The 13,138-nt window shown below is 42.3% G+C and overlaps 1 protein-coding gene across 1 annotated transcript in view; it reads right to left on the bottom strand.

Annotated features, from left to right (window-relative positions):
- Positions 1 to 13,138, bottom strand: part of SH3RF2 (SH3 domain containing ring finger 2) — a 111,576-nt gene that overhangs the window by 35,806 nt on the left and 62,632 nt on the right. Inside the window, exon 4 of the mRNA XM_007079968.3 lies at positions 11,462 to 11,785. Within this exon, the coding sequence (XP_007080030.2) occupies positions 11,462 to 11,785 (324 nt within the window). The remainder of the gene's footprint in view (positions 1 to 11,461; positions 11,786 to 13,138) is intronic.

The raw sequence follows: 13,138 nt of genomic DNA, 5'->3' as shown, positions 1-13,138 counted from the left end.
GAAAATGGTGGACAGGTGGCCCTGCCTCAATCTTCACCTGGTCTCTCATCCAAAGCCATTCTTCCTGGAGTCATTCTTGGCTTCCTTCCCGTGGGTTCCCCCTTGGGATTACAGCTGAGGGTCTGAGCCTAGCAAGGAAAACTGCCCCAGGAGTCCCCTAGATAGAAGCCAAAAGTCATGCCCTTCCCCACTTCGAAATTGTCACTGCTTATCAAGGGAGCATAGGGGCTTTTGGAAGTGTCTGCACTGTGAGGCAGATCATCCTTCTGAAGTATGTGGCTCGTGAATGTTATTCTCAGCAAGGCCTCGGGATGGGGGATGGTGATAGCTTCCTGACTTGACCTAACATTAATAGCAGAGTGAACATTTGTTGAGCTATTTACCACTGCCAAACCCGAGCCATTATCTCATGTACATGTATTGCCTTGTTTTATCCTCATAGCAATCTTATGAGGTTAAAAAAAAAAATTACCATTAGCTCCATTTCACAGATGGAAAAATGGAGGCCCAGAGAGATTATATAACTTGCCCCAAATTATACTGCTCAGTAAGAAGCAGAGTGAGAGTTTCATCCCAGATTTGGGGGCTCCCCAATCCCATGATTTCTCACTATACTGCCTGTGCTGAGAAACATTGCTAAAAAAGCTCTTTGCCTCAAAGAACTCTACCTGATACCTGATGGGGCTGAGAAAACTTTGCAGTAGCCAGAGAGAAAGCAGGTCTCTTATGTGATGGTGTGCCTGAGCGCAAGGAGGGACTGCAGCAATGACTGTCATTAACTAATAACAGGAACAGGTTTTCACTGTGTTACCTAGCTTTAGAATGCACTGTTAACTAATTAAGCAACATAATTCTCTATCAGATGAGTTGTATCATTCCATCTCAATAACAAGAAAACTAGGATCTGGAGAGGCCGTGCAGCTAATGGGTGGGAGTACTCAGATCAGATTCTCTTTGACCTCCCTGGTGAAATAATGGCATGTCAGATGATGATGGCACCTGCCTTGTGCTAATAATGGCTACTGCAACCTGGGACTATATGACTCAAGGATGAGACATTAAATGATATGTCGTAAGGACTCCTAATTCTGTCTTAAATTGTAATTGCTTTTTTTGGAAGACCTTGAATCTGTCATAGAAATACCTTTCTCTGCCAGTTTTCTTTTGTATAAAATGAGACAAGAACCTCTCTCATCCCCCCGTATCTGCTAGTAGTTGCAAAAAATGTACTTTAGGAAAGTCAAGTGGAAAAGGACACCTAGGTTCTCGAAGATGTTTGGCTTGTTGCCTGCTTTAAGTCAGGGGTTCTGCTCAGTCACACAAATGATGATATATTCTAAAAACTCTGCTTGGAGGAAAGTAGGTAGTAGCAATGGCTATAGGTAGTAGCAGTAACCCTGCATGGAAGGACCTACCCCTTTTGCAGATGAGGACACCTAGGATCAGTGGGGTAAGGTACTCAGTTCGTGGTTACTTCGGTATTAGATGGCAAAGCTGTGGCATGCAGCTTTGCCTGACTCAGAGCCTTCTTATTTGTACTAAGCTTCCTTCCTCTGTAGGGACAAATAAAAACCAAACCAAAACCCAGCAGTATTAGGTTCCATAAGCTCCTTCAGCATTTTCACTATTTACTTTCTCACAATCTGTGTGGTGGGAAAAGTTTTTCCTTGGAACTCGTGAAGTCCTTCATGTTCTGATTTATGTTCTGTTCCTCTTCTGGACCCCAGGAGTTTAAAACCAGTACATAAACCCAAGTTTGGAAAAACAAAATCAACACTCATTCCCACATGAGTCCTGAAGCCTTTTCTTCTTCAGGCTGGAGAAGCCTAGTCCTTTTCTCCTGGCCTTAGCCCAGGGGTGGGATCCAGATATCAGGAGGGGCAGAAGGGTGACCATGTGGCTGAGGAGGCCAGGATGCTGAGGCTGGCCTGAGGGCAGTGATAAGGATGTAAACAAGAAGACTGGCACAGGCAGGCAGCGGGAGATTAGCTCCGCTGGCAGCGGTCAGTGGAAAAAGGGGAGCAGTTTAGGGATGGTAAACACTCCAAGCCAGAAGGTGGTGAGAAGTGAGTCCTGTCTTTGAGCTAGGGAAACGCCCAGGAACAAACAAACAAGAAAGACAGAGAGAGAGAAACAAAGAGAGACAGAGATAGAGGGGATATAGTGGTTGAGGCATGAACTTTGGCTTCCTCAGTATATGCTGAGCACCTATGATATATAGGTTTGGAAATCACTGTGAAATAATTTAGGTACAACTCACAGTATAACATCTTGCGCATATTAGCTCTTAGAAAGTAGTCGTCAATCTTGTAGAAGAATTGTAGCTTAAAAAAATTTAGGAGGAATGATAGATTTGGAATGTCACCATTTTGCAACCCCAAATGAATGTTCATGAATGGCACCTCAAACCATTAGATGAAAGGCTGATGGGGAACCTTATAATGGGTGGAGAAGGCTGACAACACCTGAATCTGAATAAACTTTAATGCAAAATGAGAGACATTCGTTTTACATGTAAAAGAATGAATTTGGACCCCTACCTCACAACACATACAAAAATTAACTCCAAATGTATCATACCCAAATGTAAAACTATAAAATTCTTAGATGAAAACATAGGGGTAAATCTTGTGGACCTGGATTAAGCAATGGATTCTAAGATATGACACCAAAAGTACAAGCAACAAAGGAAAGAATAGATAGAGTGGCTACCATCTAATTAAAACTTTTGTGCCTCAAAGGATACCACCAAGAACATGAAAAGGCAACCAGAGAACAGGAGAACATTTTTGTAAGTCATATATTTGATAAGGGACATGCACCTAGCATATATGTACATAGATACAGAATTATTTTTTTGGGGGGGAGGGTTATTTATTTATTTTGAGACAGAGGGCAGAGAGAGAGGGAGAGAGAGAATTCCAAGCAGTCTCCGGATTGTCAGTGCAGAGTCTGTTGTGGGGCTCTACCTCACAAATCGTGAGATCATGACCTGAGCTGAAATCGGACACTTAACTAACTCAGCCACCCAGGTGCCCCCATAGGTACAGCATTCTTAAACTCAGTTATAAGGTAAATGACCCATTAAAAATATAGCAAAGGATACAAATAGACAGTCCTCTAAAGAATGCATATCCAATAAACACATGAACAGATGCTTAGCCATCAAGGAAATGCAAACCAAAACCACAATGGATACCACTTCATACCCATTAAGATGGCTATAATAGAAAAGGAAGATAATAAAACAAGTGTTGGTGAAGATGTGGAGAAATTGGAACTCTCATAAACCATTGGTAAGGATGTAAAATAGTGTAATCACTTTGGAAAACAGTTGGCAGTTCTTCAAACAGTTAATAAAGTTACCATATGATCGAGTAATTCCACTCCTAGTTGTATAACCATATGGAAACACGTGCCCACAAAAAACCTGTACATGACTGTTCACAGCAGGATTATTTATAATACTAAAAGGCAAAAAAACTCCAGATGTCCATCAACTGATGAGTAGGTAAACAAAATGTGGTATATCCACACGATAGTCTATACAAGGGAATGTTATCAATCGTAAAAAGGAATGAGGTACTGATACCTGCTCTAACAGATGCACTTGGAAACATAATGCTAAGTGAAAGAAGCCAGCCACAAAGGACCAAAAACTGTGTGACTCCACTGAAATCAAATGAACAGGCAAATCTATAGAGACAGAAAGTAAATTGGTGTTTCCTGGGGCTGAGGTGGGGGTGGCGGGAAATGGGGAACTTGGGGTGATGGTTAAGAGGTGTGAGGTTTCTTTTTGGAATAATGAAAATGTTTTACATTATGGTAATGGATGCATAACGTCTGGATATATTAAAAGTCAGTGAATTGTGCCCTTAAACAAAACAAGACAAAAACCACAAAAGAAGTACTTAGCACTATCCATGAGGTATTCTTGCCAAAAACCAAGTCTGAAGCTGATTAAGCCCCTAGGTGTAGCTACCAGTTTACAGAAAGCACAGGGGAGAGAGGCATGTGTTAAAAAATGCTGCAAAGAGGCAACTAGCAATACCCAGAATGCAAAAATCCAACAAGACACACAACTTGGCTTCTGTAACACATGCATGGCCAAGGACAAGACAAGGAGAGAGAGGGAGCTTGTGGAATAAAAGAAATCTAAGAGACATATCAACCCAATTCAAAGTGTTTACCTCATTTGGATGTCATTTAAACAAACCAACTGTAAAAAAAATTATAAGGCAAATATGGACATGTGAACACTGGCTAAATAAAGAAATTGGGGCAAGTGCTCTCAAAAATAAGTAAATAAACATTAAAAAGAAACCCAAAAGAAATCATTGCCCATTTTCTAATGTGTGATAATGGGATCATGGTTATGTTAAATTCTTAGAAATAAATACTGACTAAAATGTGTAAAGAGATGCTGAGATATGTGTGGATGAAGTGATAGGATGTCTGAGCTATGCTTCAAAATAACCCAGTTGGGGAGCAGGTTCGTGAGTGGGGATATAACTTAAATAAGACTGGCCCATGAGTGGATAATTGTTGAGACTTGGTGTTATGTATATGAGGCTTCATTATACTCTTCCTTCTTCTTTTACAATGTTTAAAATTTTCCATTACAAAAAAGTTCAAAAAAAATGTACAGCATAGTGATTGAAGAGAAATCTAAAACTTGACCTCTAAGAAATTTTGACTGCTAAAATTTTTAGTAATAATCACAACAATCCAAATGCTAACCAAGCACTTTACATCCACTTTGCATCTTCTGATTTTCCCAACAACCTTTCAAGGTAGGAAACCCTTTCTGGGTTCAAGGCCAGAGGAGGTTCTCCAGCACAAAACACTCCTTGCCTAGGTGGCTCCTGATGGTTCTTTCCCGGGGAGGGGGGCTGGGATCTGGCAGAGTAGAGGGCAGTAGATGCCCTGTGGTCCCAACCTGTGTCCGTTTTTGCTTTCAGATGTCCACCAGGGAACTCCTGCTAAGGCATTACTGATAATTTATGAGAACAGTTTAAGGGGCTGTCTCCAGCCAGGGATATACTGTTGAAATTTTAACAAATTTCAAGCACCTGTTAGACTCCACACAAGGCACTTTGGGGCAGATAAAGATGATGTGGAACAAAACGGTTTGAGGGGACAGGTATCAGTAAAATGGAGCCTTCCCAATTTTTACCCATGACCCTTGGGGACCATTCCATCAGTTCAAGAGTGCTAGGATAACTTAATTTATAAACAGGGGTTTACTGAGTGAAAATTGTGAAGATGGAACATTTATATTGGGAGATATTAACATAAGACTAGAAGCATAGGATCAATCTATTTCTGTAAACTACCTTAGAAGGAGGGTTAGTTAGAATCTTAAGCATAAATTTGCATTGAGACGGTGTCCAAAGGAAAGAAATTATCTTAATACTAAGTCAAAGCCATCTCTCATGGTAGTCCTGAGTACCACGAATTTGGGCTGAGAAACTCCCATCAAAGAGAGAAAAGGTGAGGGTCCGGACTTATAGTTCAAGATGTTGAAAGTTACTTTATCCAGAATATTTCAAATATGGTATTGAATGGAAAGCTAGCTTTACAGACTTCAGAATTCCCCAAGATGTGTCACAGCTCATCTCCCCAGGAGGCCAGGAAAGATGCTTGGACTTGTCATTATCAATGGGATGGAAGAGGTGTGGGGAATGGAATTACACTTCACTGATCTGCCTTTGTCCTTTCTTTAATCAGAAGAAGGGATGGGGATTGGTAATTATTTAAAGATTTGTTTTTAATGTTTATTTATTTTTGACAGAGAGAGAGAAACAGAGCATGAGCGGGGGAGGGGCAGAAAGAGAGAGGGAGACACAGAATCCGAAGCAGGCTCCAGGTTCTGAGCTGTCAGCACAGAGCCTGACACGGGGCTCGAACTCACAGTCTGCGAGATCATGACCTGAGCCGAAGTCAGATGCTCAACCAACTGAGCCACCCAGGCACCTTCTGTTTTTAAAAAAAATTTTTTTAATGTGGTAATTATTTTAAAAAGTCAGAGGTCTCTGACTTTGTTTTTAATTCTTGAGGCAAAACATGTTATTAGAAACCTTTGATGGGGTTTTGGAAAGTGAACAGTAACATAAATGAATAAAACACCATCTCCTCCCTTAGGAAGTATTCAATATTCGTGAGCTTGGTGAGAAGATATATGTGGGGTATTGACAATACAAAGAAGAATGTGTTATAACTTGAGTAAAAACAATGTGCTGTGAACACAAGGGGAAATATTAATTTTGCAGGGGAGAACTGACAAAAGGTTCCTTGCAGAAATGATATGCATATAGGGCTTGGGGTGTGGATATGATTGTGACAGGTGAATGCACCAAAAATAAATTCCAAGAGAAACAGCCTTTTGTTCATTGCTCATAATAATGCAGGCACCATGCTGGGTACAAGGACAAAAAGCAGAGAGGTGGCCTAGAATAGATGTACTGTGCTTAAAAATGTCAAGTAGATCAGACTGCCTGGGTCGGTTGAGTGTCTGGATCAGGTCATGATCTCACAGTGTATGAGTTCGAGCCCTTCATTGGACTCTGTGCTGACAGTACAGAGCCTGCTTGGGATTATTTCTCTCTATCCCCTCCTCTGCTCATGCTCTCTTTCTCTGTCTCTCAAAGTAAATAAATAAACTTTAGTCTGTCCTCAAATCCTGACTCTGTTTCTAACTTTGAGACTTTGGACAAGTTACCTAATCTTTCTGTCCCCGAGTTTTCCTATTTGCTAAAATGGGCATACCAGTGCCTACTATGAACAGTTGTGAGGCTAGTCATAATGTCTGTAAGTTATCAGTATAGATGCTGGCTTTTAGTGGCCATTCAATAAACGGCAGGTATCACTTCTTCTGTGGACTATAGGGAACCACTGGCAGTTTGGGCAAGAGAAGCAGCTTCATGGATTTGGGCTTTCAAGACATTGTGATAGAGGCCATGGCTGGAAGAATGCATGGGGGTGAAGGGGTGGGTGGGGTGAGGTGTAGTGATTGAGCATGAGCTCTGTGAGACCAAGAAGGAGGCTGAAGCAACAGTCTCGGCAAGAGATGAAGACCAAAAGTAAGGCACTGGGATGGAATGGACAGAACCCATGACAATTCAGGTGGGAAAATGAGCTTGCTGACTAACTGATGTAAGAGGTGAGGGAAAGACAAAACTCTGGAATGATGACAGGCTTTCTAGTTGTTTAGCAGTTCCACTAACCTGCATCTGTGATACAAGAGGAGGGGCAGGCTGAAGGTGGGGGTTTAGGGGATTAGTAGGGGGGTGGCAGGTGAGGGTAGGAGATAGGGGGTATACTGAGGGAGCAGAACCTCTTAGGAAGCCCAGCATTAGAGAAAACAAGAATGCCTCATTGTTCTGTGAGTGTGGGAGACAGTGGGCAGGCAGCCTCCACATCGTGAACAAGTGAATTTTAGAATCTCTAGGGTGGGCCTGGCAGTTGTGACTTCAACTGCTCAAGGACATCTTTCTAATGCGTGCCCCATGCACTTGACTTAGATCCTTCTAAGGCGTCCCTTCTCAGTGTAGACCTCGAGAGATCATCTTCAGGACTCTCCCAGAGGCCAACTACATGAGTTCCAATCCTCCTACTTAACCTTCTCACCACAATTTCCCAGGGAATCTACTCAGCCTCTTCAGGTCTAATCCTGAATTATTTACGAGTACAGTTGTATTTAGTGCAAAGTTCATCTTTGAGGCCATTTCCTGATGTTCTAGCCAAATGTGTCAGGTGGTTTCCCACAGGTGAGAAGACACAAAGACAACAGGAAAACAAAATTCCTTACTCTGGCTTCTCTTTTCATATACCGCTGTGAACATAAAACTGATACCACTTATATGGAAGATAACCATCAGACCACATAATAAAAACATACAGTGTTGTTCAGTTCAGAGATGGGCAAGAACTTGCCAGAAGCCCTGGGCCCCAGGCCTTGCTCTCTCTTCCTTACCAAGGCAGACTGTCAAGTGTCAGTACCAAATTGGGACCTTCTCGATATCATCAATGGGCTTGGGGAAAATTGGAAAGGAAATGACTTTCTCAGTCTACAGTTCTGTGTGGTTAAATTCTGAGTCTCTGTACTGCTTAAGTCAGTGCGGGTGCCAGCAGGTCCTCAACCCATGTTAGGAAGCCCTCACTCCACTATAGGCAATCATTTATTTTTTTGTGTCCCTGCCAGAGGGCGTTCCTTGATGGTGAGAGTTTACTCTTGGTACCTCATCAGCATACACAATGGCTGGACACAGTTGGTAGTTCATAAAGGAACAAAATGATAGTAAACAAAAACGTTTAGATGTAAAAGACTTAGGGCAAATTCTTTACTGGAGAAGGGGGTGGGCAGGGAAGAGAATGCTGGAGGGCCTCGGCGTCTAAAGGGAGTCAGGTGACAAGTCTGAAAGAATAGAGGCTATAGACACCCGATATGAACTGCACTGACATAACACTGTTGCTTGATGAGGTCTCTGTTGATGGCATAGTGTAGTGACAAGAGTGTATGTTCCAGCATCACACAATTCTAGGGTTAATCCAGACTCTGATTGTTTACTAATTACGTGAACTACGGAAAAACTATTTTTTGGGGGGGGCGGCTTAATTACCTTAAAGTAGTGAAGTACTAAAGTACTTTAGTAACTACCTAAAGTAGTGATAATATCTCCCTTACAAAGGCTCTTATCATCTTTCAGGATAGAGGGCAGGACTTAGGAGACTAGCAAATAAAGACTTTGCTATCAGAGTATATCATCCTATCTCTCTATTTCTCTATCCATCAATCATATTAGTCTCAGTAAGTGTTCAAGATGACTATTGTTCCTGTTGTTTTGGTAGTAGAATCCCCAGTAGTCACTATGGTTACGAGCACACTGTAAGCACCCAACAGATGTTTATTGGTTGAAAAAGTTACACTGACCTGTGAGATCTCTACAGGAAATTATTCCTCCTCCAGGCTTTCCTGTCTGAGTATACATCACCACTATCTGCCCAGATGTTTAAGTCAAAAGTCTTGATTTCCTGATTTACTGAGTGCCTATTACAGAGTAGACACTGTGCAGGGTGCTGGGATGGGGAATAGAGGGGAAACCTGAAAAGTTAGATCCAACCTCAGCTCTCAAGGATGTTAGAGGAAAAAGGAAGCAAAAGAACTTGTCATTTGCTCAATGTTTTACCCATCTTTAGATGTAGCTTGTAAATGAAGTATTTTAAGAGCATTTTTGACAACACTTGGGCAAACATGTAGAAACACTTAAAATCCACGGCCATCTGAATTGAGAAAGGCTATTATCAATACCGTGCAAAGGTTCCCTGGGAATAGGATATGCAAATGCCAAATTTTGGAATTCTCACCTCTGTGTAAACTAGGAAGAAACACTATTTTACTTTATATTTTTTAATTAAATTAAAAAAAATACTATTTACTTTAAATCCTACTAGGATTCTCCACTCTGCTCTAGCCTCTCTATGGATGAGGTAAATGACTGGAAAGAATTTAAAAGGCACATGAAAAATGACTCTTGGCTAAATCTCTTGGGAAACCAACTTACAGCTGAGTGAGGTTGCTTAGATCTTCTGAGTGTGGGCTGTACTTTATAAATATCTACCTATCTCTCTTTATATATAAAAACGGCTTTAGAAAAATTCTGTTAGTCTTTGGCTTAATTGTGAGTCACTAGGCCCCTCATTGTAGAGAGAGAGAGAGAGAGAGAGTGTGTGTGTGTATGTGTGTGTGTGTGTGTGTGTGCGTGTGTGTGGTGGAGGGAGAACTCTGAGCACAAAGCGTGTATGTACTTGTAAAAAAGCATTTGGAATGTGTGTGTAGGAAGGGAACATTATAGTTTTTTATGTAAGGAGAGAGTATGTGGAGGGGAAAATGTGTATGTGTGTGTGCATGTGTGTGTGTGTGTGTGTGTGTGGGCATGTAGTGCAGGTGGTGGGCTGAGGCACGTGAAGAATCAGCCTCTTGGAGATCCAGACAGTGGTATGAGATAGAAAATGTTGTTGATGGTGATTGTTTTCATTTTCGACCAGCATACAGGTCTTTGAGAAGCCCTTGACTTTCTCCTCCTCCTTGTCTTGTTAAAAAGGGATTAGAGTCCAATTAAGTCCTTTAATCCCAAGGTAGAGATTCATGTTTAAAAACAAGATTTACAGCTTTAAAAAAAATACATCAGTGCAAGTTGAAGTTTGTCCTTTCAAGCTGCCACCTGCCCAGTTCCAAAGAGTGTTTTCAGCAGAATCCCCAACATGCAGTTGTTCTTAATTACTTTGCCTCATACCTCCAGTCCTTCATCTTTCAAAGTACCCTCCAACCTAAATAGCCACATGCTGTTAGAAGTACTTCTGTTTCTGGATTGCCACAATCGCCCCTTGGTGTATCTCTCTTCATTTGGCAATTCAGTGATTGGGCTGAATAATAATAGTATTAACAGCTAATGCTTACTGGGGGCTTAGCATGTGCCAAGCACTGGCACTGAGCACTTTCCTGTATTATCTTATTAGGTACTCCATATAAAAACACGCAGGGCTGGCTTTGTGTGTGTGTGTGTGTGTGTGTGTGTGTGTGTGTGTCCATGTGACACGTATAGTCACATGGGGCTCTGTATTGAGAAGGGCTCTTCACTCGGTTTAATGCTCTGCTGTTGATGTATCAAAATTCTTTAAAAAATTTTTTTTAACATTTATTTATTTTTGAGAGACAGAGAGAGGCAGAGCATGAGCAGGGGAGGGGGAGAGAGAGAGAGAGATACAGAATGTGAAGCAGGCTCCAGGCTCCGAGCTGTTTGTTAGCACAGAGCCTGACGTGGGGCTCGAACTCTCGAACAGAAAGACCATGACCTGAGCTGAAGTCGGACCCTCAACCGAGCCACCCAGGGGCCCCTTGAAATTCTTAGTCATTTTTGAGCAAGGGGCCTGCATTTTCACATTTCACTGGGCCCTGCAAATTATGTAGCCAGTCCTGAAAACACCCAGTAACCCACAATTTCTCTTTCCCTCTTTTCCTTCCTTTCCACATGATGCCTAAGACATTGTCAGAGGATAGAATGGAACAGTGAATCTCTAATCATGATGCCAAAACTCTCTCTAGGAAATGGGTGCTATTGTCTCCTGGGAGAGAAGTTCTTTATGGGACGGGAACTATGTCATGGCTTTCAGCATGGAAAGCACAGTGTCTGTGAAGATCTCGCAAGTTGTTTAACTCCTCTTGGCCTCAGTTTTCTTATCTATAAAATGGGGAGAACAGTAATAATACCTAACTCAAGAGGCTGGTTCAAGGATGACATGGAATCATGTGTCTACAGCTCTGACATATAATATACACATTAGTTGTTATTAGTGCATTATGGATGCTCAGCAGGTACTAAATATCCAATACTGTTTATGACATGGTGTGCATCACCTGCCTGACTCCAAGGTGCCCTTATCCCAGGGGTTTGTTTCCTACCTGCCCCACAGAGCTGGGAGGAACATCTCCTTTTTCCATGTGCTGGGTGATCACAGAGGGGTTGCTGGAGCTGATGAGCACTGGGGTGCTGATCTCCACCATATGGCGCCCCGAGGGAGAATGGACCATCCTGTTGAGAGTGTTCAAAGCTGTTGTGATGGAGAACTGCCCGGGCCCCTTCCTCCTGGACCCAGGGCCCCTGCGGAGGGTGGACGTGGTGGTTGCTTTGCCTCGGGAGGATGAGGGTACCAGAGACAAGTTCTTTGTGCGGACCGATTGACGGCCTTTGTTCTTCTCTAGGAGGTGTCTTGCAGTGAGGTTGGGCTGAAAACACAGAAGGTCCATGAGAGGTTAGTCTTCCTGATCTGGTGTGAGCAGCTAAGTCCTACCCAGGCTAGTCTGAAGCGAGTTCGGATGCCACCACCTCAGCCATCACTCTTTGGTCAGCTTCCTCCTTTTATCGATACGTCCCAGCTACTTGGCTGCATCAAGAAATTTCGACAAGTCTCTTGCAAAGTAGATATTGCTCTCCTTCCTCGCTGAGGTCTCCAGGGGTTAAAAATAAGTCATGATACTCTTCCCTGATCGGGAGCACTCTTCCTTTACCCATTTCTCCCAGGCACACCCTCCCCTTTTCCTCCTTCAGCCACTCCTGAATGCCACTGCGTGGGCTGCAGCTTCTATACTTTTCCACCATGGCACTTTATACAATACACTGCAATCATTTCCTTCCCCCACTGGACTGTTAGCTACCTGATGGCAGCGAGCTCATACATGTTCGTCTCAGCCCTGTCCCACAGCGGATGCTCAGTGAGTGCTTGTGGAATCACACATGGATGGACTTGGTCAGGTTTTCTCATCTTATAAGCATTTGAACCATAATGTAAATGTATTTGGGACTTTGAATCTTTATGCTACTTTTACTACTTTCTTTAAACACTTTTAACTCCTCACATTTCTCTCTTGTTCCATGCCTCTTAGTCTCTAATATGCTGGTGTATGGAGAAAGAAAAGAAAAGAAAAGAAAAAACATAAGTGAAAGCCCTGATTTGTAGAGTTTCCCAATTTCTACGATGCAAATACCTACCAATGGTTTAACAACTAGCTAGCAAAATTTCTGAAAATATAAAAACCAGCTCTGACAATCTAGTACCAGCTAGGTCTAGCACAGCCACCAGCTATGTTATATTTTGGGTTCAATTCCTTTGGAAGGCTGGAATACATGGACAGAGTTGTCCTCCAAAGCCATGTGTCTCATTCCACTTTACAGATTCAACTATAAAGATAAAAGGGAATTTGCCCATTTAAGAAGGTTTTAATGACAATATGCAGATGATTAACATAGCCAAGATACAAAATTTTATTTTATTTTTAAATGTTTATTCATTTTTGAGAGAGAGGGAAAGAGAAGGGGAGGGGAGGGGCAGAGAGAAAGGGACAGAGGATCCAAAGTGGGCTGTGTGCTGACAGCAGCTGGCCCCATGTGGGCTTAAACTCACAAACCATGAGATCATGACCTGAGCCTAAGTCAGATGTTCAACTGACTGAGCCACCCCAGGCGTCCCCCAAGATAGAAAGTTTTTAAAGAAGATACAATTTCTACCTCACAAAGCTTGTAATACTGTGAAAAAGAATCATTGAGTAGGGGAAGGGGCATTACTATGTCCAGTTTATTTT

This window comes from Panthera tigris, chromosome A1 (genome assembly GCF_018350195.1).
Source record: "Panthera tigris isolate Pti1 chromosome A1, P.tigris_Pti1_mat1.1, whole genome shotgun sequence".
Lineage (NCBI taxonomy): Eukaryota > Metazoa > Chordata > Mammalia > Carnivora > Felidae > Panthera > Panthera tigris.
Note: the sequence above shows the minus strand (reverse complement) of the source record. Positions and strands in the feature narration are given on the sequence as shown.